We start from the raw sequence: 27,043 nt of genomic DNA on the forward strand, positions 1-27,043 counted from the left end.
ATGATTTCAAACTCCCACGTTCCTGATTTTGGAATGTTTACCACATTTTTTGGTGTATTACTCAACAGTGGCATACTGGTCAGCATAAATGTCGCTGACTCAATATTGTGCCGATTCAGTTGTTGTCACACTATGTTTACCAGGGAGAACATCTGAAACAATTAGCAGTCCATGGCATCAACAGAAGAAAAATATCCCAAACCATCTTGGTAATCAATTAATCGTAAATGCTATTTTGAGCCTCTCATATATGGAGATTGCGTGCCTTTTTGAACTGTTTTGATGTGTTTCTTCCTTACTCCAATGACAAATACATATCTCATTGTATGCTCTTTGTGCATTGTCCCTTCTCAAAAACAGAAAAAATAAAACATCTAATATTAAATTTAATATTTTTTGGATCTGGACTTGAACATTAGTAGGCTATAGACAGAATGATTATTATAGAAGATAATCTGCATATGTATCGACCATGAAAGTAATCATTAGTTGAAACCTTTCCAGAGAGATGTCTGATCCCCTAAAGAGGAAAGCACAGAGATGGATTAACTTTGCCCAAAATCCAGTGTGCTCCGTTTATCATTTCCACCGACCAGTGGCCTAAATACTTAATACCAAGGCAAACATGTTTGGACCATTTACTAATCTATTGTCTGTTTGAGATTAAATTACATTGTTGTCACCTAAAGGAGATTTCAAATCAGGCTTGGCAGGACCTTCCTTTGTCTTCTGTTTACATAATTCATATTGGTCATTGAAAGAAAACAGGTGGGCATAACTGTAAAGTCTGACATCAAAGTGGATTTAAAATGGAGGACCTTCAGGACACGTTAAATTATAATCCCTTTGGAAATAAGTATGACAAAAATAGATGGAAGTTTTGTGAGGTCAAGTGCCTATAGCAATACTACATATATGTATCATTTGAGTTATTTACAGATCCCTTTATTATTTTTGTTTAAGTGTCTTGTTCTTTACCAGGAATTTAGGCGTACTGCTCTCTTCCTGGTCTAGTTGCTGCTGTGACACGTGTAAAGGTGTTTTTGACACCTGGACAGGCCTACCTGGTTGGGGTCTCCGGCCTTGAAGACGTGACAGGACATCTCAGACTCTGGGTTGTCAGGCTGGCCCCGCAGGAGATAGGCAAAGTAGGTGAGGTCATTGCTGTTGTGGATGAAGCGAGAGATGAGCTGTGCTTTGTGTTCAAATATAAAGACTGAAGAGTTGTTGCTGTTGGAGGGCACACATCGGATGAAGGGGGGGTTGAGGGCCAGCTGGACCTCTCTCGGCTGCACCACGGGGCCGCAGTCGCCTTTCTCACATTTCCTCCGGATCTCCGCCACCAGCCACGGCAGCATGGGCAGGGTGGACCGCCTGTCAAGCGAGGACCAGCCGATGTAAGTCAGGGAGAACGTCCTGTCCGACTTCGGGGGGCTGCTCTCCCTCTCATCCTGACTCTCCATGTCGACTTTCAGCTCGTTGACAGCGATGTGGGACTAAAGACTATTTTCAAAAAAGGATGTCGATGTATCCTACCATTCCCTGCAACCAAGATCGCAGTAGTTGTGGTTAGTTTGCAACAGTTTCCTTGTCCACATCCACAGTGAAAGTTCCTACAACCAAGCGATTTGCTACATGCACAACAACATGTGCTCGCCCTGCCGATCAGCTGCAAAATCCATGTTATCAAAATATCTCCGATGCACAGTTTTTCCTTCTTGGACTTCAGGTAAATTAACTTATAAGATCATGTATTTTGTACCTTGCTTCCCTGCTCTGGCGCTCCACTGTTTGCATGGGCAGTGACTCAAAAAGCTAAACAGTCCCGTACTGTACTGTACTGTCCCAACCCAGCTTGCTTGCTAAAACGTGGCTGTGGATTGCTCCTGTGTAAACACAAGTCGCTCAGAGAGATCTGATTTATTTTAACGTTGCTCCTGAGGGGGGTGCATTAATATAGACCCAGCCCTTAAATCCTATAAGCCATGACGGCGAGGTTGCATATATCTAACATACATACATTGATGCTTGTTTATCGCCTTTAGATGCAGTCTTCCAAATGTGATCCTTTCTTCCACAACGCCTTGGAGGCGGAGCGGCTGTTGCGCGTTGACGACCCGCCCATCCAGCCCATGTGCTGGGGGAGTGGGCAGGGCGCAGCGCGGTGTGAAACGTGACAGGACCAAGCTCCACCTTTCCCTCCTGTGCAGAATAATTGGAAAGCCTCTTTCATGGTAGTGTTTGGAAAGTTTTTGCAGCCCCCAGCAGGACCATAAATCTGTGAATTGTAGCTACCTAACTGCCAGAGGTGGAAGAAGTAGCCTACTCATTAAGTTAAAGTACCAGAGTCTCGAAATACTCTGTTCCAAGTAAAAGTCCTGCATTCAAAATGTTACTCGAGTAAAAAAAAGTACAAAAGCATTAGCATCAAAATATACCTAGAATACCTAACGTAAAAGTACTCTCATTATGCAAATTGGCCCATTTCAGGATAATATATTCTATGTTTTGGTTACAATTACTGATGCATTAATGTGTTTATTAAAGCTGGTAAAGGTGCAGATAGATGTAATTACTTTGTATGCTGTAGGGTAGCTTGTGAATTTACTCCAGGTGTGATTAAAGTCTTATTTAAGTGATGTTTGTGTCACATTATTATTCAAAATCCACAAAGTAACTAAAGGTATTAAATACATTTAGTGGAATAAAAGTACACTATTTACCTCTGAGTCAAGTGGGGTAGAAGTGCAAAGTAGAAATAAATTGAAATACTCAAGTAAAGTTCCTCAAAATTGTACTTAAGAACAGTAGTTTAGAATATGTACTTAGTTACTTTTCAACACTGCTAACTGGTACATTAAGCACACGTTTTTAAGACCAGACTTGGCCAAATAATATGTTGGCAGAAGTATTTGCAGTACTCTACTTAAGCAGTTCTCAACTAAATGTTTACAAGCACAGTCTTGGAAAACTGTACTCACATCTGATATCCTAAGAGGTTCCCATCTACCCAATGCAATCATTTTAAGCACTCCGCCTATCCCCAAAATAGTATCTGTGCCATATATAACCTCATCACTCAGGCAGGAGCCACTAGAGCTCTGCTACCCACACCTCACATAACAAGACTTTCAGGATGATGTGTGTACATATTAAAAATATAACTGTATACCCCCAGTTGATGAAATAATATGGTTGTTTTTTTTTTTTTCTGAGTGTTGACATTGCATTTAATGTACAGGTTACAATGCATTGCAGATACATTAGAAATTAGATGGTAACCCTTTGCTATATGGTTCACATAATGTTGAGTAGTTACCATGGAGCAAATAAGGAATGGCAGAGGAACTACTGCTAATAGTGCATTTGTTAATAAGTACCTCACATGGACTCTGATTTGTGAAGTTGGCAACAAATAACCATGCAATGAATGATTACATTTAATCGTTGTTTTCATTGTTGTTGTTTGGCATGAAGAGAGGACTAACCACAGAACAAAAAAAGCAAAGGTTTCCACGGTAACGAACAATAGCCATTTCAGCATTACCAAGAAAATAACACAACAAAGTAAGTTTTCATAATTTAGATATATAGAAAAAGCCCTGTAAAAATGTCACGTGGATGATTTCCCTTCCAAACAGAAATAGCCAACAAGTAAAACTATACAGTACATATCCACCAATCTCTAACCTCAGGTAAACAATACAGCAATATGGCAAAGAAAAAAAAATCATTGTATCACTATGGAAATGTAATTAAATTCTGTGCAGTCTAAAAGAACAAAACCAAACGGAAAACCATATCATTGTTAACCATTATGTAAAAAAGAGGCACACTATTCATATTGTTTGTTTGACAGGGTTTGCAGTATTATCAGTGTAGATATGCACTTAGTGGCAAGTTTATTAGGTACACCTAGTTAAAAATAAAAATACAACACTTATTGATACAACAATCCTGCAAAGGCATCCTACATTCGCATAGGTTATATGGTATATATGTTTTTCTTCTGTATTAGAGGGGTGTTGATGTAACTATTTGGTCATTTTGGAGGATGTAATTTGTGTTGCTGTTGAATTGTATTGCATCTCTCTGTATATTGCAATACAGTTTAACAGTACCTCTCTTGACCAGAACAAAAAAAATCATATTACAGTATATATAGTATTACAGATTGACGTGTATTAGACTGCATTAGCATTCATTGTACATTAGTTAATGGGAGAAAGTAAACTTACGTCTTTGCAATGAAAAAAAGTGATGACAAGCATTTATTTTACTATTTTAAACAGCTGGACTTCCTAATGATAAATAATGTAGAAGCTTAAGTAATATACAAAACATTTAAAGTGCAAAGCAGACATTTGCCCTAATATTTATCCACAATATGAGACAGAAGACACACACCTGTGCCAAGCTGTTCTACCAATGGTTTAATGTAAACTGGGTTGTCATTTCAACCAGCTCCTAAGCTCCGATGTGTGCTTGCATCCATCACACAGTCTCCATAACAGCTGCCATCTCCTTGAACTGCTTGTGGAAGTTCTGCAAAGGAAAAAGAAGAATCATAAAAATCAAGCATGTAATAAATGTTACCAACAACACTACATTCACATCAATAAATACAGACCTGGAACTGAGGAATGGTCATTTCAAAAGACTTCTGACAGATCTGTCCAGAGGGTTCAACGATTTTTAACAGAAGAGACACGTATGGGGAGTTGAGAGAGCGGCAGGTGTCGGAGCTCACTGCCATGCCGAGCTTCCACTGCATGTCCACTAACTGAAAAAAAACAACGTCTCATTAGCCTTCAATTAGACAAAAGTGTGTTCAGGTCACCAGTAATGTTTTGAAAATGAGATAAGGACATACCTGACCGATGCTAAGCGCTGACTCGACCTCCTGCTGAGCACGGACTGATGCACCGTGTTCACTCCACAACCTGTGCAACACCTGAAGGGAAGCTTTGGGCCATTTACTGCTGCCTTCTTCCAGCCTCTTCACAAGGTCGTCCCCAGAGAGGTTACTCTTCCCAGCAGACCTGAAGATACAAAGGCTAACTATCACACTTTACGATAAATGTAAATATTTACACATGATTTTGCCTTTTGTCTGGCAAATTAATGAAGATGATTGTAAAGCTACGATACACAATTAAGAGCCAATGACAAGGCTTGCTCTGATCCAAGGGATATTACTCATCTGTTTGCAATTTATGCACAAATGACAATAAAAACCTTGAATCCTTGAATGAATCCTTGAATCCTATTAAAACAATATACTTCAAAAGGGGCAAACAAAAATCAACATGTGGGCCTTTAAAAATAATATAAGTAATACATGATAGCTAGACACACACATTCACCAGCATACATTTTAACATGCAAATTCAGAGGCAAAAAATAATAATAATTGGACAAAAGATACCTGAATGTTAACAAGAGAAATCTGATAATGTTCTGCAGAGCCTCATGGTCACATCTGACTCCAGCTCTCTGGAATTCCTGCACAGAAAAGAAAAACAAAACAACTTATGAAAGAGGAACTTGGGAAGATGGGTTACTGTAGGTTAAAACATATTTGAAGTAAACATTGACTCACATCAGAAATTTCAGCTGAGTCTACTCCTTTAGTTTGCCCTTGAAGGTAAAACAGAATATGGCGACACTGTGGAGATTAACAGATTGGTTATCAGAAGTGTAGCATGAGCTCTATGACAACCACACCACATCCTGTTCGACTTGTGCAGAGTGCGGCTCCTATTAGCAAAACACACTATATTGCATTATTTAGCATCTGATTGTTAATCACACTGAGAGATTTGCTCCACTACAACTTGGTTTAATGTATTGTCAATTGAGAAACCCATTCTGTGCCTGAGTAAATACTACAGGGCAACATGATGCTGAGTCAATAATTTGTATACAACCCAATATCACAAATGTGCCTAAGCGGTATTTATGTGACTACTGGTGCTTCTATTCTAAGCACATTTGTATTTAGTATTAATTTAAGATGATGTTGTATTCTAATTTACCTTTTTGTAGATTTAAACTTGTTTGCAAACTGTACAGGGATATAAATAATCAAACATGCATCATACTCACTGTTTCCGCCAACAGATCTGGAGAAAGTTTACAGATGCTGTCCACAACTTTGTTGACACCTGAAACACAGGAGTGAAGTCACTGTGTCACCTGAGTCTAAATATGTTAATTCTGGTGCCTCTGTCATATCTGCAATACATTAATGATACAATGTCTTTATTTATGATATACAATTATAAAAATTAGGAGCAAATATATCCGTTATCATTTCTTTTACTTGAAAATCCTCATTAGACATCTTTCTTTTCTTAGATGTTTATTCAGTAAACAGACAGAGTGTAAAATATTCAGGACAGGAAAATAGAGCAGACACCAAGGTATAATAAGGTTCAATACATACGAATAGTAATTGTGATTTTTTAATATAGAAAAATAAAGAAAAAAATTACTTTCAACAGCCAAGGCACAAAAGGTTATCATTCATGTCATTAAATATCTTCCAATGCCAATGGCTAACATGTATGTAAGCACTTTAAGGAGATGTATTTAACTTAATTATATAAAGTATTTTTCAGATAAATTACAGAGACAATATCATGTATTCAGATTCTTCTGTTATGCTCTCAGTAGAAATCTCCTGTGATGTGCATAACCAGTGCATCCCATATATTCCCCAGATCACCCTGAACATCAGACTGCATTGGTATTTGATTACAATTCTAGGTTGTTTGCAGCGATTCAGTGGTCTCTTTAACTAGGCTAGTAGGTAAAAAAAACAATGCAAAAAAGTAATCTATTTTTGTGTGCTCGGACCACTTTTAAGCTAACGTATAAACACTTACTGTGCCAAAATATTAACCGTCTGCAGGATGATCTTGTATATATTATGCCGTTTCCGAGCTTTACTTACTCATGTGTTTTCAAAACAGATGCAGCTAATTGTATTAATGGGAAGCACGAAATTGTACAGGCAAAAGTCAATAGATTTGGTTTAGTGTAGCAAAATAACTACCCGTTTTCGGTTAGGGTAAGGTTGGGTCAGGTTATGAATTAAGTGTTTTGGGTTATGGTCCCCTGACGTTAAGGAGAACTCATAATAACATGGTTTACACTTTATACAGTCTATGGGTTTACCGGTTTACACACCACCAGTTAGCTACATAGTTAAGCACACGCTAATGACAAAAACCAATACATTGCCTGGGTGATGTACCATCTTCTTCCCCTTTTTAGTCAAACTACAATTTACTGAAAAGATTGTGATGCTACATGAAGTTGAAGACCCACCCTGAGACTCCTCTAATGCTGGCATCTCCTCTCACAGTCAGGTTGCAGGATACACCGTCGTGATAATTTTGCCACTTTAGTGACTTTCTCGCTTGGCAATTTGAGGACCTTGCTGTTATTATATTAACAAGGACAGCGAGCTTTTGGCTAGAGAAAACTATTCTCCATTGAAGAGGATTGAGAATGTTCTTCTTCTTTTCTGTTTCTCAATGGATCAAAAATCATCGTAAAATGTGTATACCGCCACCTACTGGTGAAGTGTCAGTTTCTTCTTCTAGGATTTTACTAAGACAGCAGCGCCATCGTCTGGCGGCTTCTTCTTCTTCTTCTTCTTCTTCTTCTTCTTGAAATAAATATGTATTATTATTTATTTGATTATGTTATATACAAACATAGGCGTCATTTGCGCTGGGGACGCAGCAGACATGTCCCCACCACTTTTTAAAAGTATAACTTATACATTTTTTGAAAAACAGCGTGCACAAAGAAATGTAATAAACAAGAACATTGGTTTAGTGTCAAGATGTGCAATTTGGACATGTGGTTTGGCCTGTTTGCCTGAATTAAATGTTGTCTTTTTGTTTAATTTTCTTGTCAGAGGGTACCAGAATGCGTAGTTTACATGTTAAAAGAAAAAAAAAATTGAGATAATTAGTTTCTTGAATAATTTTCCCATGGCCAGACATATAATAATACTATCGTGAAGATAATTAAGACCTTGTATTTCAATGCTGACCAAGTCCTTTCTCTGGTGTACAATCTGAATAAAGAATATGTGCTGTTGAAAGACTTTTAAACACTTGAACTTATAAATGCAGGGATTTCTCATTGCCAGGAAAAAAGGGTCGTTTTATTCAGATAGTACAACAGAAACAGAGAAAGGACTTGGTCAGCATGCAAATACCAGGTCTTAATTATCCTCACGATAGAAAATCTGCTCTGCCAGAGATGGAAAACCTTCTGAAATTAGAAGGGAACAGCAAACACCAGTGTGATTTAGGTGGAAGTATGACTATCCTCCTGGACAAAGTTATAGGGGGGGTGCCAAATCCGGCAGCACCAACACCTGGTCTGCCAGATTGAAACATAAGAAGTCCTGTACCTTTGTGTATGTTTATTTCTTAAAGCAGCAAACAGAAATCTTTGTCCCCATTTACAAAAAAAATGTAATTGTTATTTTAATTTGTTGTTGTTGCCAAACATCTTTTAATGCAATATTTTTTACATTAAGTTTTATATTTTATATATATATTTTATTAGTTTTAGTAAAAAAAAATGTTCATATTAAATATCTTTATATATTTTTTTCAAGTTAGTTTTTACTGTGGTTTGAGCGGAATCCGGATTGAAAAGTTTCATAGAGGTTATTGGCAGAGAGATGATGCTTGAGTTGTGATGCTACAGCGCGTTCCAGAACTTTTGACAGAAAGGGTAGGTTCGAGATTGGTCTGAAGTTATTAGGGTTGTCAGGGTTGAGTCCGGGTTTTTTCAGAATAGGGGTGATAGCAGCTATTCATTTCTTTATTTCCATATTCATTAATTTGTTCTTGTGTTTATTTATTCCTGTATTCATTTCCACATTTATTTCTTTACTCCTGTATTTATAAATTTTTTCTTGTGATTATTTAATAATAATAATAATAATACATGGGACTTGTATAGCGCTTTTCAGGAGACGCTTATTTATTCCTATATTTATTTCCACATTTATAAAAAATGTCCTGTATGTATTTATTTGTGTGTGTTTATTTATTCCTGTATTTATTTTCACATTTATTTATTCCTGTTTTTATTTCCACATTTGTGTTTTTTCACATTTATTTATTCTTAAAAATTGTTATTCCTTGATTTATTCCTGGATTTATGCATTTATTTATTTTTTAACTTGTGTTATGTTCTTTCCTCCATACCTGTGTGCTCGTTGTGTGCAAAAAGGTACAAATTCAATCTAAATCACATCACAGCAAGACCTATAATTGGGCGTTCATAGTTTTGGAAACACATTGGTGGTCCAGAGATCTATGCATTGGTTTTTCATGCAGGTACTTGAGGTACACTACTCAAGAGAAGGAAATATTGTGTCTTCCTTCCTATGCTGATGTTAAATCTGGAGAAATTGTCCACACCACTTTTTCTAACAAAGTGACGCCCATGTATACACAAATATTTATATTGCAAAAATACAAAAAAGAGATGACAATACATACAGCGACTGTATAAAATAGTGCTCCACAGCCCCAACCGCTGGGAATCTCAATCACGCCCATGATCATGGAATGGTCCACTGTTGGGTGGAGGGTGTGAGTAGTACATTCATCTATCCTTCATTTTGCCGATTAAGAAATATGACACGACTCCCTAGGTTGGAAACATATTAAAATTCACAAATCAATATATATTACTCATGTTATAATGTCGGAAAGTACCGGGTATGATATATATGTTGTTTATAAAAAAGTGTGTACCCCTACGCATTACGTGAATGCCACGTTCCATTTCCCTGACTCGGAAGCTATATCCAGCTGTCAGACAGATTTGGGTAAATCGGCTAGCTCTCAGTTGAAAGGAAAATAAAAGTTAACGTTACTTCAAAATGGACAGTCCACGATGGTTGCCTTTGGAGTCAAATCCAGAAGTATGTGTTGTTGTTATTTCTTCAAAATGGTGATCTGTCGTAGTCATTCATTCACAAGCATGTGAGGGCTAGCTAACTTGTGGCTAACCCTTAGAACAAAAGCTGGAGCCGGTGTGGCTTCTTTGTTAATTACAAAAGAAGTATTATTAACATTTGTATATGTCTCTTTTTATTTCAGGTCATGACAAAGGTGAGTATTTCCTTCTGATTTAATTTAACACCCCAATAATCACCTGCAACGTGACTTCTGAGGAACAAGGCCTGACGTTACTCATCAACAATGCTACTGTTTTATACGTGATGCTCTCAGTGAAGCGTAGAAGTAAAAAATGCTGCCTTTTAAAAGTTATGTTAGAAAACAGACTGCGAATAATATGACAAAAGCTTTAACTGATTGCTAGTAGCATGCTGCAATTGCACCCTAAAGAGAATATATTTTACGAAGTTATCTTACGTGTTTTTCTCGAGCTTCATACACATAAACTGGTTAGTTAAACCTACAGTAAATATGTTCCTACTTAGTAAGTAAAGTTATTGATATTGTCCTATGTTAATAACCAAACTAACTGCTGTCTATATTTAACAATGACAAGATGTTGAGTGCATCAGTCTATCAGCTGTACATGAGAAGATAGAAAAGCATAAAATAGTATAATCACATTTAAAGTTTCTAATAAAATATCAGTAATTAATCGATACTTGCTCAGAATAGTTTAATATAACTTTTCTATTGAGGTACCAAAGTGCATTACTTACTTAGAAGTCCTTGTACGTTAGATATGTTTAGTAAGCTGGTACAAAGCACATATTTATAAGAAAGTAATGACTATTTTTGGTTGTATCCTGTCAATCATGTGTATTCTAGCCTTGTGAGGTTTAGGTAATTATCAGATGTTTGTGTTGGTAATAAGGAGCCAGCTATTACATACAACTTACATTTGAGTTGGAAGTTCGCTGTGAGATTTTGTAAGGTTAATTGTAATGTCTTTGTACTTTATGCATACACATTTACTCTCAGCGTTTGTGCAGTTTGTCAATTGCTTAGGTATGAGACCAACCTGGCAATTTGGAGATGTGTACGGATTGGATCCAGAGCTTCTCAGCATGGTGCCACGACCAGTGTGTGCGGTGCTGCTTCTCTTCCCAGTGACAGAGAAGGTACTTGTACTGTCAGATGTATTAACTGTGTTTTCATTACATGTTGTAGAGACTCATTTCCATGCCATTCAAAAACAATTCTCAACCGATATTTCTCCTCTCTCCTTCTTCTGTCCAGTATGAGGCTTTCAAGCATGAAGAGGAAGAGAAACTCAAGGGTCAGCCACAGGACGTGTCTGCTGACGTCTACTTCATGAAGCAGACTATTGGAAACGCCTGTGGAACAATAGGATTAATTCATGCAGTGGCAAACAACCAAAAACACCTGGAGTTTGGTGAGTATTTATTCTGTTCTCGTCATATCCAATGGTAGAGATGTGAAATATTTCCATGTTTACAATTTGAAAGCATCAACTCAATACGGTTCACTTGCTGCCACAAAAGCAGCGAAGAAGACTTCTCACAGAATCAGCCCTTGCAAAAACAGGGCTGGAAAAGAGCAAATAGAGCGAAATGAGGCATGGCTAAAATGCATGATCTGTTTGGTATTTTGAAAAAAAAACGTCACAGACATGTTTTATATAGGTATGGCCCTACAATATATTATTCAAATATAGCATGATAGGTCCACTTTAAATTAATCTTTAGGGGTTGCAATATCAGTGTTGAAAATCACCCAGTTCAAATCCTAAAACATTTCTGCCTGCAGACAGTTTTTTATAGATTTTACTTCATGTTGTCCTCTCTCCTCAGAGCCTGATTCTCCTCTTAAGAAGTTTATCGTACAAACCTCTAAAATGGCCTCAGAGGAAAAGGCCGCCTTCCTGGAAAAAGATGAGGTAAGAAAAAACTGAAAAGAAAATCTTTGCTTAATTATGTTGTGATTAAAGGTAGGGTAGGTAATTCACTTCAGAAACACTTGTTATATTCCATGGAATGCTCTTAACATCCCGATAGCAATGAATATATTAAATACTTTGACAATAAATACATACAAAAATGTCATCTGTGGAAGCCGTAGTACTGTAAAAAGCACGACCAATCATCTGAGCCGGCCCGGCTAAAATAACTGGATGGCCTACCTGCCTGTCAGCCTTCCATCTCGTGCACAAACTTATCTCGTGCCCTCATTGGTCATGTGAGCGTTCGTGTGTGTTGGAGGAGGGGCTCTGTAAGGAAGTCTGAAGGAAGGGCTTACTTTCAAATTCTAGCGCACTCGAGCTGGTTTCTCCATTCTTACCTACCCTACCTTTAAGTAATCAGTTAAGATTTTTGTTTTTTTGTCAACTTTTTTTTTTACAAAAGAAGAACCACGAGTATGCACTTATTAAATATTTCCCCATTATTTTAGTTAATCACAGGATGAATCAAAAAACTGTTTCGGCCCCAAACAATTATCAATATCACAACAACTTATACAGTACCCTTTTATAGAATATCCTCTTTTTGAGTCATAACAACATGGACACTCTTTGTAACTATTTTCCTGGTAACTGTAGCCTTCTACATTTTATGTAACTGCTCTCTATCTGTCACTTATAACATAATAATACTGGCCTTGTGTACATGAACATATTGCATGTTAGTTTATCCTAACATGTAGGTACAATTACCATGAAGTACGAAACACTGCAAATCATTGGCTTTATTTCTACTTTGTTTCAGAGTATACGTGTGACACATGAATCCAGTGCGCAGGAGGGACAGACTGAGGTTTGTATTGCGTTTTAAATGTTCTGTGTATGCTTCTGGCAGAAATACCACCAATTGTTTTGTCTTTCATCTCAAAGAATATGTATCTTAAACATACTCTGTTTTTATTTTGTTGTCTGCTTTAGGCCCCAAGTGTAGATGAGAAAGTGAATCTGCATTTTATAGCTTTTGTGAATGTTGGGGGACAGTTATATGAACTGGGTGAGTTACCAACTGAAGTGTGCTTGTACGTCCAAAATATTGCATTGCATTTGTGTCATTGTAGATAGTAATTACTTTATATACACATTTCAGGCAAACTTCCTGGTAAACTGTTTTTTTTTTTTTAACCTAGATGGCCGCAAGCCTTTCCCTATTGTCCACGGCAAAACTTCCGAAGACACTTTACTTGAGGTAAGACCCCACAGAATAAAACAGACAATTGCTATAAAAAACATTTCTGAAGTTGAGTTCTAAGTCATCATTTCCTGATGTGTTCAATTGCACCGCAGGATGCTGTAGAGGTTTGTAAGGTCTTCATGGCTCGCGACCCTCAGGAGGTTCGTTTCACCATCATTGCCCTCTCCAAAGATTCATATTGAGGAAACTCCTTTGTGATCCCAGAGAAAGAAGAAAATATTACTGCCAAACATTCTCAAGTGCTTGCTCAATTGGAGAGTTAGATTTTTCTTTAATTATTTTTCATTTTTGTGGCAAAGGTAAGAAAAAAAAGTCAGGGATATCATTTAAACTAATAACATCTTGTTATGCATCACTTGTTATGGTGAAATTCGAAGGAAATCAGAGTGCTCCTGTGAAAACAAAAGTATTTCTTGTTAAGATCAAACTCTTCCAGATCCACACTGCTGAAACATCGTGAGAGCTGTAATACAAATATCAACTGTACTACCCTGACACTGCACTACATTTTGTTTACATGGCGTCTTTGACTTTCAATTAAGAAAGATATTTCACAAGATTTCCACATATGTGAGGGAGCACAACTTAACTTTTTTACCTTGGGTTCAATGATTCATACTGTATGTAATGATTTGTTTAAGATGATGTGTCTAACACATGGTCAAAACCGGCTGCAGAGATATGTTTGGCAAGGCTTTAATTTCAGTCATAGCTTTCAAAAAAGATAGGCCTAATACAGTAATGTTATAAAAAGCAGAAAAATATAAGTCTTCTGGAAGAAAGGCTGAAATGTGACTGTACATTAGTGGGGAAGGTGCCCACATTTTTGTAATATGAATTACAAATTCTGTCAAATAAAAGGCAAATTTACTACACATTTCTCTTGTTGATCTTTTCTGTAGCACAAACATGTTAGAAAGGTATCTGTTTATCATTGTATGATTTAGTATTTGATGGGTTTATTGTCAAATGTAATGAACTTGATTAGGCCTGCTGAAAATATGTATCTTTTTTATTAGCACACTACAATAGGAAAATAAAATATTAAAAATTTTATCAGGCCTCTACACTGAAAATACAAAAGCTATTTCTTTGAATCCAAAGTAACCTGTACTTACAAAGTAGTCACTCTACTACTGAATTAATTCAATGGAAAATAGTCAAACTTAAACTTAAACTTAAAAAATCATCAAAGTACTCATTCTGTTATATTAATATATTTGGATTAACATGGATTTTAATGTCACTGGTCAAGATAGATCATATTTTAAAAACTCTTTATACTGTTGGGTATTTTAATCTATGACCATGCATTTTTACGTGGTAATGTAAGATGATCATAGTATTGTATGTGAATTATTTTAATTTTATATGTAAAGTAACTATAGCTGTCAAATAAATGTAGCAAAGAAACCTGCAAGGTATAAATTCAACTCGTGTTCAAAATACGTTAATGTACCTTGCGTGCTGATTTCCTGCCCTGCATTTCACCCTGATGGCCGCTGGAGGGCGCTGCAGGAAAAGGATTTGCAGATCTCCCGCAAGTAGAAAAGTTTACTCAAACTTTTTAACTTTTGCTTTAACATTTGATACTAAGCAGCCCAACAACTTCAAATGGACACGGCTTTTACTTATCAAGCTGTAATGTGAGAATATGTTGTAGCTGGATATGAATTGGTGTAGAGTTACACTATACTTACAGTAGTGGAAACCTGGGATCAGAACAACCTCCGAGGGAGAGGGAAATATCAGCCAACTTGTGTTCACCTGGAACTTGAAGCCTCTCAAAGGACCCGTGGGTGGTCCTCAGACCTCACTTTGGAAACCCTCCTGCCTCAGCCTCATGCAGTTTGAACTCCATGAGAAGATAACATCTCCTGTCTAGGAGGAGAGCCAGGGTTGGACTGTGAGGGAGGCTTGGTCGCTGAAAAGGTGGAGTAAATAGTGTGTGAAAATACCAAAACAAGCGATCCACAGGTGTGTCGGATGAAAGAACAGGTAAGCAGGCTGATGCTAAGGGAGTGTATCACTGTTACACCTTGCATTCATACAGTAATAACCTACTGGAAATGAACAAAAGGAAGCATATTTCATGACTGAGTAGTTTGATTTTCAAGTTTATCTGTGATGCTCTACATTGCTTGAATAGTTTAGAGTGCCTTCATTGTCTCTGCTTTGTTTGGACCGGCCCACATTTGATGTCACTGGACCTTAAATGCGGACATCTACACACACAGATTTGTCCCTTCGGTGCAGCTCGGATAATACGGTTTTGTGATGGAGTGGCGCGAGCAGTCCGAGGTCAGCTGCGACGAGGCGTACTTGGAGGCACAGAGATGGATTGAGGTGAGTCAAAAACATTACAAGAAACATTTTTCTTTAAAACTACTGACAGGACGTAAGCAATAATCAAAGAAAAGGTTACATAGAATTGGTAAATGCTTGTGATCACCATATGGCAAAACAGGAAAGTGTTATTTTGTGTGATTTATTTTTCCTCATTCAGCTAATATAAGACTGGCAAAAGACTATACAGTTGAAAACCTTTTACAAAAACACTTTTCATCACAGTCAATGACAGGAGGTAAGCAATAACCATAGACAAGGTTCAATCTAATTGCTAAATGCTTGTGATCACAGGAAAGTGGTATTTTTGTGTGATTACTTTTTCCTCACTGTAAGACCAACACAAGACTATTAAGTTGTAAACCTTTTACAAAACACTTTTATTCAAAGGCACTGACAGGGGGTAAGCACTAATCATAGAGAAGGTTAAATCTAATTAGTAAAAGCTTGTCTTCACTATTTGGCAAAACTGGAAAGTGGTATTTTTGTGTGAATTATTTCTTATATTAGCTACTATAAGACTGACATGAGCCTATAAAGGTGTAAAGCTGAGGGGTTTTGTCTAATACATTCTTGATTTATGTTGTTTGGGTGTAATCTAGTGGCTTACCCCTAAATCTCAGATATTAAATTGGACCAACAGATGAATAATGTTACACCCTGGTTATAGTCTCAAGCAACTGATGATCAAGTATATTGTTTCTGTCTTTGGGAATAATGTAGCTGTACTTTCCTCCGAACATTAGTTATTCCCTTTATCTTATCTGTCTGTCTCTTGAGAATACAGGTATGGATTTGAATGTATTCATCATTGTTGTTTACTCGCTGCTTGTCTAAACCTGCTGTTCTTAGATGTTCCCAGGGTTTCTTTGAGGCTACAGTTTTGAAACATGTCGTGAGAGAATTGGCAGAGCAATTAAGAAAAGAGAATCTATGATTGATCCATAAATCTCAGCTATTTTACCACACCTCCTGTAAGCACAGTTCAAGCCTGGATAATAACCTGAAGTAGGGCAAGATGTTCCACCTTTTTAATGACACGCTATTTATAAGTAATTAGTCATTCTTAGCCTATACTGTATATTATTGTAAATTGCTATTACAAGTACTGATGATTCAAAAACTAAAAAAGCAGTCACACAGTTTGTCTTTTGTGATAAATATATGTATGAAAAATGCGTAAAATATAGAATAAAGGTTTTAAAAGATTTTCCTCATAATATACAGTTTTTTTAAATTGCAAAACAGCTACCAACTAAAAATAACTATCCACCAGCACTATCAAAAACAGTCTCTTTTAATTTCCAAAATGTCAACTTATTTAAAGTTTCCATTCAACCTTCAGCCAGTCTTTCGTTCTTTCTTTTTGTTTTTACAAGCGAGTTAAATTATGTTTCCTCATCTCGCAAATTCTCTTCTCAGCAGGGTGGCTTGGAGCTGCTACACGGTTTTAACTAAACAAATATTGTTCTATTTTCATGAGGGGGTGAATCTAAATTCTTCTGATGTGACATCATTGTCTCTCACACTTGCACACTGGCCCATTGTTGTGGGTTACCTCGTGCAGGGCGGTGGAGCGGGCATGCTATCAGGCAGGGACAGGAAGATTAGGGAGGGTTAGCAGGAAGCTGAACGAGTTGAATAGGTAAAGGTGCAGCAAAGAAATGATATTCTTCTGGGGTACAGGCAATGGGACGAGTATACTAACAGTGTAGGTATGTGAGGTTTTGGCGGGGACCAAGTTATTTTACGGGGCGAGCTCTTTCCCCTCAAAGACAAAGTTTTGTGGGTATTGGAATCTGCCTCTGAATGATTAACAAGCTGCTTGGCTTCATAGCACTTTAAACAGATGCATGTGTGCGTGGCGAGGTTGGTGGTATTGTTAAAAACTAGACTAAATGGTCTGGAGCTTGTCACATGGACACATTCCTGCATTAGCTGCCATGGCTGTGAGCATAGCTCCCTCAGAGCTGGCCAGCTGTCAGCACAGGGCAGCGAGCACTACAACCGCAGAGCCCGCTAGAATAATGGAGACCCTTGTTAATTGAATAGAAAGGCAGTAAGTGTGACTGTCGTGACAATCAAGAACAAGAGTTTATGCAACCTACAGGTCAAAAGATCACGAGTACTGTATGACCTACTGTACACACAGACACAGTATCTTATTAATTTGATCAGAGCTCTTTTATTAGATCAGTTGTGGTGCTTTTAATGGTTCCCTGATGGTGTTTAAGCATGTTGAGTTTCTTTTTTTTAATAAATCACTTGGGTACTGCAACAGTGTGAGGCCCATTATGCCGGTTTTCCTTTGTTTAGATTGCTACGGCCAAGAATTTATTTCCTCAAAGCCACTTTGAAAGGTGTGGCTGGTTGAAAAGGGCCGTATTGTGTTTCGTACATCCTCTAGAATAAAAGCAGCTAATCAAAGGGAACACAATCCTGTGGATTTCTTGAGGTTTGTTACTTATCCGGTTGAAGTCTTGTAACACTGAAACTATTTCAAGCTTCCTTATGGTTTTGAGTGTTGAATTCAGGACTTCAATCAAGAGTTAGTTTCATTATCAATCAATTTGCTGACTATTTTCTCAGTATTTATTAATTGTTTTTGGCCAAAGATAGTAGAAAATGCCCATTCAAATAACTCATGGTGTTTAATTTCTCTCATCAATAATCCAAAACTCAATAATATACTCAATTTGCAATAAAATGAAACGGAGGAATTTGGCAAACCTCCATGTTTGATAAACTGGAACCAGTCAAATGTTCCACCTTAAATGAATTGTTTTTAATTTGTTTTTCCAGCTCATCCATCCACTAATTTGTGGTGGTCCATCAGCCAACACATGCCTTCCGTGACCTGTGTTGCTGTGTTGTTTTCCATACCAGATCATTAGTCATCTCACTGTAGCGCCATTTTGGGTTTTTATCTATATTGATTGCGAGCAATTAGAAACTGGGTCACATGCATTCAGATGCACTCATGTAAAGCAGGACCTCGCACAAGAAGCCATTCATTTGCTGTTGCATGTTAATATAGGTCCATTATTCTGATATGTTGATGGTGTTGATATTAATGGCTTCTACATCGGTATATTTTTGTCTGATTGGTGAAATAATTGGAAAACATGCCAATTGTCCTCTGATGGCACATGTCCCTGTCCTTTGTATAAGAATTGTAGGAACAATTAGTGGAGCAGGAGGGGGGTGGGCTGCATCCACACAAACCTTGAATACTGATTTGCCTCAATGCCCGGCATGAATAAACAATAGCTGTGGTCACGGACCCAGAGACTCCTCAATCCCTCTGATTATTTGGGTTTTACTGCAGTCAAAAGACACATTTTATTTCACACGTGTCAAAACACTTTTAAGAGCCTGTTTTGCATTCCGAGGGTCACATTTCTGTGTTTTAATATCAGGAATAAAAGTAGTTACAAGGCTCAGTTCTTCAACACATTCAGCAGCACATTCTTGAGGGTGGGTTTGTAGGAAGGCAAGCTGTTTTTGAAATCTCTCCTCCTGCCTTAAATCTCCCCTGTTAAATCAGAGCAGCAGTATGTTGTTGCAGATTAGAGTAGTTATCCCACATGGCAGGTTCAACAGGAGAGAGAGGGCACAGCAGGCTGGATCTGAGGGGAGTTAATACCTCTAGAGAGGAGGAAAATATTCTGTTACAGCCAGCTTAGTGCAAGCTTCAATAGGGGTGGGTCCCACCTTCTACACAAGGATTAGGAGATAATATCTTAATTATCACGTTTATTATGTTCCTTCTTCTTATCAAACATCTCAATACACCACTGAAAGAGTGCCTAAATGATTGTGCTGTTCCCACCTGTATTGTTTGTTTGCATACTTGAATTCCAGCTGATGGCCCAGCATACATAGAACAGCAGGGGTCAGGATTTCATATACCAACTGCAGAGCATGACTGATTATACACTGTACTGTGAAGTTCGTTGCCTCTGTGTGATAATGTGTGTGGGGGCAGCTTTGCATTTCTGCCAGTGTGTTACTGTTGAGTGTTGTCACTGTCTAGTTATCATTGTATTTTTGTCAATGGATGATAAGCAGGCCAAGATCTCTGTATGTTTTCTCAACAAAACTCCTAGCAATGGCTTCTATTGAAACTATTGTAATTCATCTATTACAGAATTGTCTCATTTTCTTTTTAATGGAAGGTTCTGGAAGGTTACAGTAGGGTGTGGTCTTAGGTGTAACACAAGTATTTTATGAAAATAATAACAGTGTCCTCCAGGCAGTCTTTCTAATTGCTCCGGTGTCTCCTGTCTTCCACCAAATAATGGCTTGTACCAGTGCTTGTACCAATGCCAGTAATTGTCCCAGCTTTTGTCCCTCTCTCTTAAAAGAACAAGAAACAACCGACCAATTTGGTTAGTAAGACCAGTTGGACTTGTTTTGCCTTGTGCGTGAGTGTGTGGTGTTTGTTTGGTGTTTGCACTTTGGTTTATGGCAGGTGTCTTATCTCACTGTATATGTGCAGTGGATTATGTGTGCTCATCTGCCCTTTTGGAGACAGTCAACTAATTAAATTACATGCAGACTTAAAATCAAACGCATTGCAATTAAGTAAGGTCAGTGTTTTCATATTTCATAACATACTCTCAGTTTCCAGTTTATTAGGTTCATTTAGATACAATTATTGCTGTCTAAAGCAACAGTCCTGCAATAAATCCTATCTTTATGAAGGTTATAATATTCAAGCTTTGTTGATTCAACTTTGTGAGGAAGTAGTGTGTGGTGATGTATGACATTGTAATGAATTGCAATTTAAAAGCAAGACAAACTTCAGCTTCCAATAATTGTATTTTTGTTCGTTTATTCACACATGTTCCCCACAGAAACAGTCCCAGTTTGTTTATTTGACTAGCAGAATATATATATAACAAACTAGTGTTAGTGAAATATGTTAGAAAGTAAGGCCATGGGCCAAATAACATTTGATTAGTGTTTGGTATAGGAACAGATCCAAGATGGTGCCAGAGCATTTGTGGGGTTTTTTCTCACAAGGAACTGATCTTAAATGCAAGATTTCAATGCCTCCAAGTAGGATTGCAAAAAGCTATTCACTTTTTCTAAAATAATAAATATCCAGGATTGTGCAGAATTGCTGGAAGTAAACATTCTAATGTTTTCTGAAGTAATGATTTTGGTTGGATTGAGTGGCTTAAGATGTTGATGATGGAAACATTCCAACAAAAACAGAACAGGAAGCTCTTTAAGGAGTGGCCATTACCATGAATTTGATATCCTAAAACAGAGATGAAGTTTCACACCAAAACCTAGAAAACAATAGCTATATTGCCTTTAGGAGAATATAGATTGCTGATATTCAAGGCAAAAATGTGTAGTAAAAAACAAACACTGATGAGCGTTTTGTTTCTGTGCAATAACAGTATGTGCATGTGTTTAAGTGAGGCTGGACGTCATGCGACTCTTGGTGTTCCCACAATGGTGGTTTGAGATCATGGGAAAGGCATGAGGCTCTAACACAGCGCTGTGTTCCTCCAGCGCTCCAGATGCTCCCAGAGCCTTGCGGCTTGGGCAGCCTGGCTCCAGCACAGTTTTAGCACAGCTCTCCCGTTTACCAGCAGCTTTTAACATTAAAGTGAGAAGAACAGAGCCACTGGAGAGCCCAGAGGAATACCTGCACAACTGTACTCAACTCTGTCCCAGAGACACTGTAGGAACTCTGGAGGAAATACCTCTGACTTCCTCTGCTACTGTTCTCAACATCCTACCTTTCTTCTCCAACCTCCCCACCCCACCACACACACACTAACCCCCGCCTCCTCTCCTCACCCAACCCTTCTTGCTATTTTGCTCACTGTTTTTCTATCCATTTTTCCAGGCAGTAACCAAGAAAACACTTGGGAGCGACGACTTCCGATCAGCGCTGGAGAATGGAGTTCTGCTGTGTGAGTAAGTACACTGCTTTTCCCAGGCACCTCTCTTAAGCCACTCATTCAGATGGAAGCCTTCTGCTCCCCTCCAGGTCTGCACTCCAACATAAGTGTTACTGATATTTCCCAGGCGGACCCCCTGCAGGGTCAACTGTTTGTTTGTCAGCCACATAAAGTGAGCCAGTGTTTCCAGACAGCACAATAGAGGATGCATTGTGGAGTTATTTAAATGTTTCCAGTGTTAGATCCGCCCTCTGTGGTTTTATTTGGGGATATGAATTGTCATCTATTTCAGGAAGTTGTGTCGCCCGTCTGACAGATGTTACAGATCTGTGGACGGGCAGAGTGCCATCCTTTACTTTAATAAGAGCTATGAGAAGCGGTGTAGAGAACGGAAAGCCTCCAGCTGAAACCACATCGGAAAGCAAGGGCACCCTGCTTTCTCATTAGTCAGATGCATCAAGAGTTTTGATGAGTTGAGGAACACATTTATCTCCACAGAATTGGCTTTTGCATTGATTCATCAACTGCTCTTCTAATATGTGCATTGACTTGTGGAGTTGTGGCTTCTCTCAGATCAGGGATGTGTTAGTGTGTGTGTGTGTGCTTAAGGTTTGCATCATGTCCCTTTTTACATGTGTATGTGAGCAGCATGGACACAGTGATGTGATTTGCACGAATCAGCAAGAAGCTGTAATTACCAGCAGCCCATGCAGAATCTTCCAAACCTCTATTGGCTTCGTTTCAAAGAAGAAGCCCCTCGTTCTGCTGATTTGAGCCTGACTCCACTGTTTGCTCACTCTCAGGGAACAACAGAGACACTTTCATTCTGGGAGCTGTCCATGTTTTCTCAGCGTGAGGAAGAGGAAGACAAGAGATTAAATCGCCTTCACCTAGAAGCTCAGCCTCCATTCCCATTGTTTTCTGGTTATCACAACTGCTTGGAAGGGAATGTTCGGTGTGGGTCTCACACATGATTACATCCTACTTAGATTACAATGTGTGTTATCTGATCAAATAGTACAGCTTTCTATTGTTTCACTGCTAAATGACTGACTTTAAAACAAATTCCTTTAGCAGTCTTTCTCTACATCTATTGTCAACCTAATCAAAGTCTTACATCTACCCCCAGTGCTGAGAGAGCCGAGGAAGCACCTGCAAAAAAAATATCCACATTCACACGTTTTTACTTTCTTTCATTAAACAAAAGGGCGAGATTTGCACTTTTTAACATGCAGATTAAGATTTTACATTCAGAACAAGTGACTTTTTCAAGCGTGTTGCACAGATTAAACTACTACAACAGTGTATGAATGAGTTCATATTATCTTAACCAATTACGTCATTAAATGTTGTTTACTTGTTGTCATCTACGATAACAATTCTCAAATATAAAAGATAAAATAAAACTCAGAAAAGAGCCATTCTGCATATGAGCGCATTCATTTTGAGGATTAGAATCAGAGCTTCACGGATACATTGATCAATCCACAACTATCTTGTTAATTGATTCATAATTTTATCAACATCTCAAGCAAAAATTGCAAACTTTGCATCATTTCAGTTTCTCAAGTGGAAGATTTCCCTGCTTTTTCTTGTCTTATAGTCATTTGTATAACTTTAGGATTTGGGAAGGCGTTTGATGACATTCCCTTTAGATCTAGAGAATTGCAACAGGCATTTTTGACTTTTCTGGTGTTGTTCTTTTTTGGGGTATCATTTAGATTTAAGAAACCCTTTCCAAACCCTTTGAGTAACACCAAATATGCATGTATCAAAACCATTTCAGTTTTTTTCTGAGCTGTACGTGGTGGTTGCTGGTTTGTTTGGGGTTGTCCCAGTAGTAGAGGGTATGTTTACAGCGCAGAGGACCCATGTTGTGTTTACATCACGGTGCAGCACTGGTCATTTACTAAACTAAAGCCAGGTGGCCCCCATCAAACAAAGTCGTAAACACACAACACCGAGACTTTGCAACACTTTTTTGTTCATTCCTTGTTATTTAAACCAGCCCAGCCAATGACCAAGTCCTTTCACTTACCCTCTCCCTTTGCCTCTTGTCTCTGTCTTCTGCTCGCAGTTTGATCAACAACATCAAGCCTGGAATCATCAAGAGAGTTAACAGGCTGCCTACACCTATAGCTGGACTGGTAAGTCTTTCATCTTAAATATCAGTCATTGCATGCACATTTGAAAATATATCTTAACTCATAGCCTCACCAGCTCATTCTAGTTTTGTTTCAACAAGGTAACGGCTCCTGTTATTACTGTTGTAGCAACTAACGTCTTTTGTCGAGAGTATATTCTGAGATGTAAGGACACAGTGTGAGGTGAAGCGGCAGCAGTTAAGCTGGTGACAGTTCTGAAGCACGGCTGCCAGTGAGAGGAAGGTGTTTGCCTCAGTGACTTGTCGCTCCTCATATCCATCCACACTAATAAGTTCAGTGAAAGTGGAGATGCTTGAAAGGCCACTGGCCGCATATGACTGCACCCTAAATATGATGTCTGCCATGCTTGAGGCTGCTTTCAGTCAAAGTCCTTTAAGACAAAAAGTCTTTGTGCTGGTATGATAATTAGGTTTTTGATTGAGTGACGCGAGGTCAGAAGGGGGCAGAGTTTGGTTACATAATAACCCGTTATTGAATCAGTGTTGCTCAATCTTTTCACCTTTTTAGACCTGGCAATGTCTTTAAATTGTGGCACAGGCCGTTTTGGAGACAGTGGCTCAGTTGATATAAATGTTTTGGGAGTGTCTGACTACAAGTGCTCGGGAAGTAGAGGGTTGAAAACCCTACCTTAAACCCATCCCTCACAAAGCTCTCTTGTGGGAGTAATTGAGTCCAGCTGTCTGGGGGAATTATAGAGAACCCCAAGCTTAACCATCCAGTCTGAGTGCACGTCGGTGGGCTAGGTGACTTTTAACATGTTTGGCAAGACAATGACAAGTTTGCGGTAGAAGAAACAGACTAGTATTCATGCTGTATATGTAAACAGTAAACATGGTTTTTGCAGTACCAAACACTTTACCATCATATCTATGTTATGACATAAATCAAATTGCCAGTTTGTTTTGGACAGTTAGTAGAACAACTGGCTGGGCACCTGCTGAGGTAATTGAGCTATGGTATCTCTTCCATCAGTAGCACTGGTTTGGTATTTCCGATACTTGGGCACCAACCTCAAACCACCTGATAATAAATTCCCCAGAAAACGTGAAAGCTCCTGGTTGGCCTGCAGCTATCAGTTACTGCCAACCACATGGGGAAAAGTGGAGAGCTCTCCAAACAAACATTACTCACTCTCACTCCGTTGTGAGAGTATCTTTTCTCCCAAAGCAGTCAAGTAGTGTTGCTAAGAATGTCCTGTATCTCTCCTCTCTTTAAATAGAAAACATGTCTGTTCTTTAAGTGTTAGAAATAAGGGTTTGGAAAGTAAAATAATTGAAGCATTAAATCCTTATGCTTAGACACCTGTTTCCACATACAGTAGTGAGGATGTTTGCACTGGGTTTGTCTTCATGTATGCTGCTATTCTTTTCCACTGAAAGTTGTCAGAAAATAAGAAACTGGAAAATGCAGTTTTCCGGTATGTTAACCTTGCAATTGGAATGTGTAACAAAGTTACAGTAAACAAAGAACAAGAGTAATGTTGATGCCTTTTTATTTGAGATGAAGATAAACGGTTGAACTTTAATGACCGCTGAATGCAAGGGTCTTTGCGACTCACACGCATCATTAGCGCTCAAATCTAAATATTTTCTACCATTATGGTCATAATTATCGTTTTAGTTTGCTATCCGAAAGATTTCAGCTCTGAAATGGATACCAGGCTTCAGCTCTGGCAGAATAAAAAGCCCAGGGAGGGAAAAGGGGAATAAACGGAAATATATGGTTTTGTGGAATATTTAGCAAACATTGACTCCAGACCGGGCCTATTCTTTGGCTTCACTTGTGTCCAAGGGAATGTTTCCCATGTCAGCACACTTCTCTGCCTGTTGCTGAGCACTCAGCTGTGGGTTGGATGGCACCTACTGGTTCGGGGCCGGTTCTGCTTTTACTAGTGCTGGGCAGGAAGCCCACAATTGTGGTGAGGCAGCCAGCTACGTGAGTGGATTTGAGGCCCATTGGGCTGAATCCAGAGGGACAAAGTTAAAGATGACTCCATCTGCCTCTGCCCACCGTAAACACACTGTAATTGACATGATGCTGGATGTTCCCACATACACCAACTCCTTGGCGGGTTGAGGGAGCAGTGGGAGGAGACAGACAGTTTCAATGGTCCTGAGGGTGTCTTTACTCATCTAAATGTCTGTTTAATTATCCGTGCAATGACAGGCATTTGACCATGTTTTGTTACTGTGTTTGTGTTGTATGGGTGCATGTTATGACTGGATCTGTCTGTTGAGAAAGGAGGGTCTTTTATTTGGTCTGTTTCACGGGAGCCAACATTTCAAGTATTTAATCTCCTCTTGGTTTATTGTCACAGGACTTGGAAATGTGTAGCCTGATATTTTAACCATAGCTTTGCTTGGTGTTTGAAGCATTGCCAAGGGTCAGTGGAGGGTAATTGTAGAGCATGCCCATTTTAGACAAAGAATGCAGTGAAAGAATAGAGTGACCACAATGTGACCAGTATGGACAGAGACCCTTTTATACCAAATCAGACACCTTATGAGTCAAATATTTCCCTCTCTCAGTGTGAATACTGAGTCCTCGGGTCTGAGAGGATTAGAGGCTGCTGGATGGGTACAGCATATTTAGCAGGATTATGTGCAGGCACAAGTCAGCATAACATTCCTTCAACATCATTATCTCTGCATGTTCTGGGGCTGGTTGTAGGGGGGCTTTTAGTGTGTTCATAATTCTCTTTGAGGTGAAATGACATTTACCAAAGTGATATTAATTTTCCTTTCATGTAAACCTTTAATACATTGGCCTAAGGTACAGTAAGAGTATGCCTATTCGTTCATAAGGAGAAGACCAGGGCATAAAGTAAAACAATTTTAGCTGTGACATTTAGATTTGTATTTACATTGATGCAAATAGGCTCTGTTGTCTTTAATGGCCTGCATGCTTTCAGAGAATATTATGTAGAGCTAGACAGGTAAATGTATACAAGATATTGCACGTTATTAGCTTTATTCGATTATGTTGGTCGAGAAGTAACAAGATTACTGTAGGCAATTATAATAATAATAATAATAATAATAATAATACATGGGACTTGTATAGCGCTTTTCAAGAAACTCAAAGATGCTTTGACAGAGAATAAAAATAAAAATTAAAAAAACAAAAAGAGATAAACAAAACAAAAAATAGGGCGGGGGGGTCAGTGGTTGAATGCAGTGTTGAACAGATGGGTTTTGAGTGATGTTTTGAATGCTGTGAGGGAGGAAGAATCGCTGATGGATTGGGGTAGTGAGTTCCAGAGGGTGGGTGCAGCAACGGAGAAGGCTCTGCCGCCCCAGGACTTGAGGTTGGTCCCGGTGGGGAGGGACAGGAGGTTGGCAGTAGCAGAGCGGAGGGAGCGAGTGGGAGTGTGTCTCTGGAGGAGGTCAGTCAGGTAGGATGGGGCCAGGTTATGGAGCCAGTGGAGC

The 27,043-nt window shown here is 38.6% G+C and overlaps 4 protein-coding genes across 24 annotated transcripts in view; 2 read left to right on the forward strand and 2 right to left on the reverse strand.

Moving 5' to 3' along the window:
• tbc1d4 (TBC1 domain family, member 4) overlaps window positions 1-2,108 on the reverse strand; it is a 30,327-nt gene extending 28,219 nt beyond the window's left edge. For 5 of the 6 annotated variants that reach the window (XM_034128536.1, XM_034128534.1, XM_034128540.1 and 2 more), the window contains exon 1: window positions 1,065-2,054. In XM_034128536.1, coding sequence (XP_033984427.1) covers window positions 1,065-1,463 — 399 coding nt within the window. In that variant the 5' untranslated portion in view covers window positions 1,464-2,054. Of the gene's footprint in view, window positions 1-1,064 lie in introns of all 6 variants that reach the window. The other variant, XM_034128532.1, reaches the window with a different exon arrangement.
• A 1,316-nt stretch (window positions 2,109-3,424) lies between these two features.
• On the reverse strand, window positions 3,425-7,529 carry commd6 (COMM domain containing 6). The gene is made up of 7 exons (XM_034128542.1): window positions 7,336-7,529; window positions 6,109-6,167; window positions 5,603-5,668; window positions 5,429-5,505; window positions 4,874-5,042; window positions 4,631-4,783; window positions 3,425-4,545 (listed from the first exon to the last, which is right to left on the reverse strand). The coding sequence occupies exons 1-7, from the start codon at window positions 7,358-7,360 to the stop codon at window positions 4,495-4,497; spliced, it is 600 nt and encodes a 199-aa protein (XP_033984433.1). The 5' UTR covers window positions 7,361-7,529; the 3' UTR covers window positions 3,425-4,494.
• Window positions 7,530-9,835: 2,306 nt separating this feature from the next.
• Window positions 9,836-14,057, forward strand: uchl3 (ubiquitin carboxyl-terminal esterase L3 (ubiquitin thiolesterase)). Its single transcript, XM_034128543.1, has 9 exons — window positions 9,836-9,970; window positions 10,149-10,160; window positions 11,000-11,128; window positions 11,247-11,403; window positions 11,822-11,907; window positions 12,734-12,781; window positions 12,907-12,982; window positions 13,116-13,174; window positions 13,273-14,057. Exons 1-9 carry the CDS (start codon window positions 9,929-9,931, stop codon window positions 13,360-13,362), a joined length of 699 nt encoding a protein of 232 aa, XP_033984434.1. The 5' UTR covers window positions 9,836-9,928; the 3' UTR covers window positions 13,363-14,057.
• Window positions 14,058-15,053: 996 nt separating this feature from the next.
• Window positions 15,054-27,043, forward strand: part of lmo7a (LIM domain 7a) — a 46,880-nt gene continuing 34,890 nt past the window's right edge. For 12 of the 16 annotated variants that reach the window (XM_034128545.1, XM_034128550.1, XM_034128557.1 and 9 more), the window contains exons 1-3: window positions 20,015-20,118; window positions 21,396-21,466; window positions 23,528-23,597. In XM_034128545.1, coding sequence (XP_033984436.1) covers window positions 20,020-20,118; window positions 21,396-21,466; window positions 23,528-23,597 — 240 coding nt within the window. In that variant the 5' untranslated portion in view covers window positions 20,015-20,019. Of the gene's footprint in view, window positions 15,179-15,279; window positions 15,527-20,014; window positions 20,119-21,395; window positions 21,467-23,527; window positions 23,598-27,043 lie in introns of those variants that run through there. The other 4 variants (XM_034128546.1, XM_034128560.1, XM_034128562.1 and 1 more) reach the window with 4 other exon arrangements.

This window comes from Trematomus bernacchii, unplaced genomic scaffold (genome assembly GCF_902827165.1).
Source record: "Trematomus bernacchii unplaced genomic scaffold, fTreBer1.1, whole genome shotgun sequence".
Classification (NCBI taxonomy): domain Eukaryota; kingdom Metazoa; phylum Chordata; class Actinopteri; order Perciformes; family Nototheniidae; genus Trematomus; species Trematomus bernacchii.

Bases quoted from the DNA above. Each gene is read 5' to 3' on its own strand.
- commd6 (XM_034128542.1), bottom strand. From the start codon at position 7,360: ATGCCAGCATTAGAGGAGTCTCAGG. The intron at 6,168-7,335 runs GTGGGTCTTCAA...CCTGTGTTTCAG, and splicing joins AGCATTAGAGGAGTCTCAGG to GTGTCAACAAAGTTGTGGAC. The intron at 5,506-5,602 runs GTGAGTCAATGT...TTTTCTGTGCAG, and splicing joins ACTCAGCTGAAATTTCTGAT to GAATTCCAGAGAGCTGGAGT.
- uchl3 (XM_034128543.1), top strand. From the start codon at position 9,929: ATGGACAGTCCACGATGGTTGCCTTTGGAGTCAAATCCAGAA. The intron at 12,782-12,906 runs GTTTGTATTGCG...TGTCTGCTTTAG, and splicing joins CGCAGGAGGGACAGACTGAG to GCCCCAAGTGTAGATGAGAA. The intron at 13,175-13,272 runs GTAAGACCCCAC...ATTGCACCGCAG, and splicing joins CCGAAGACACTTTACTTGAG to GATGCTGTAGAGGTTTGTAA.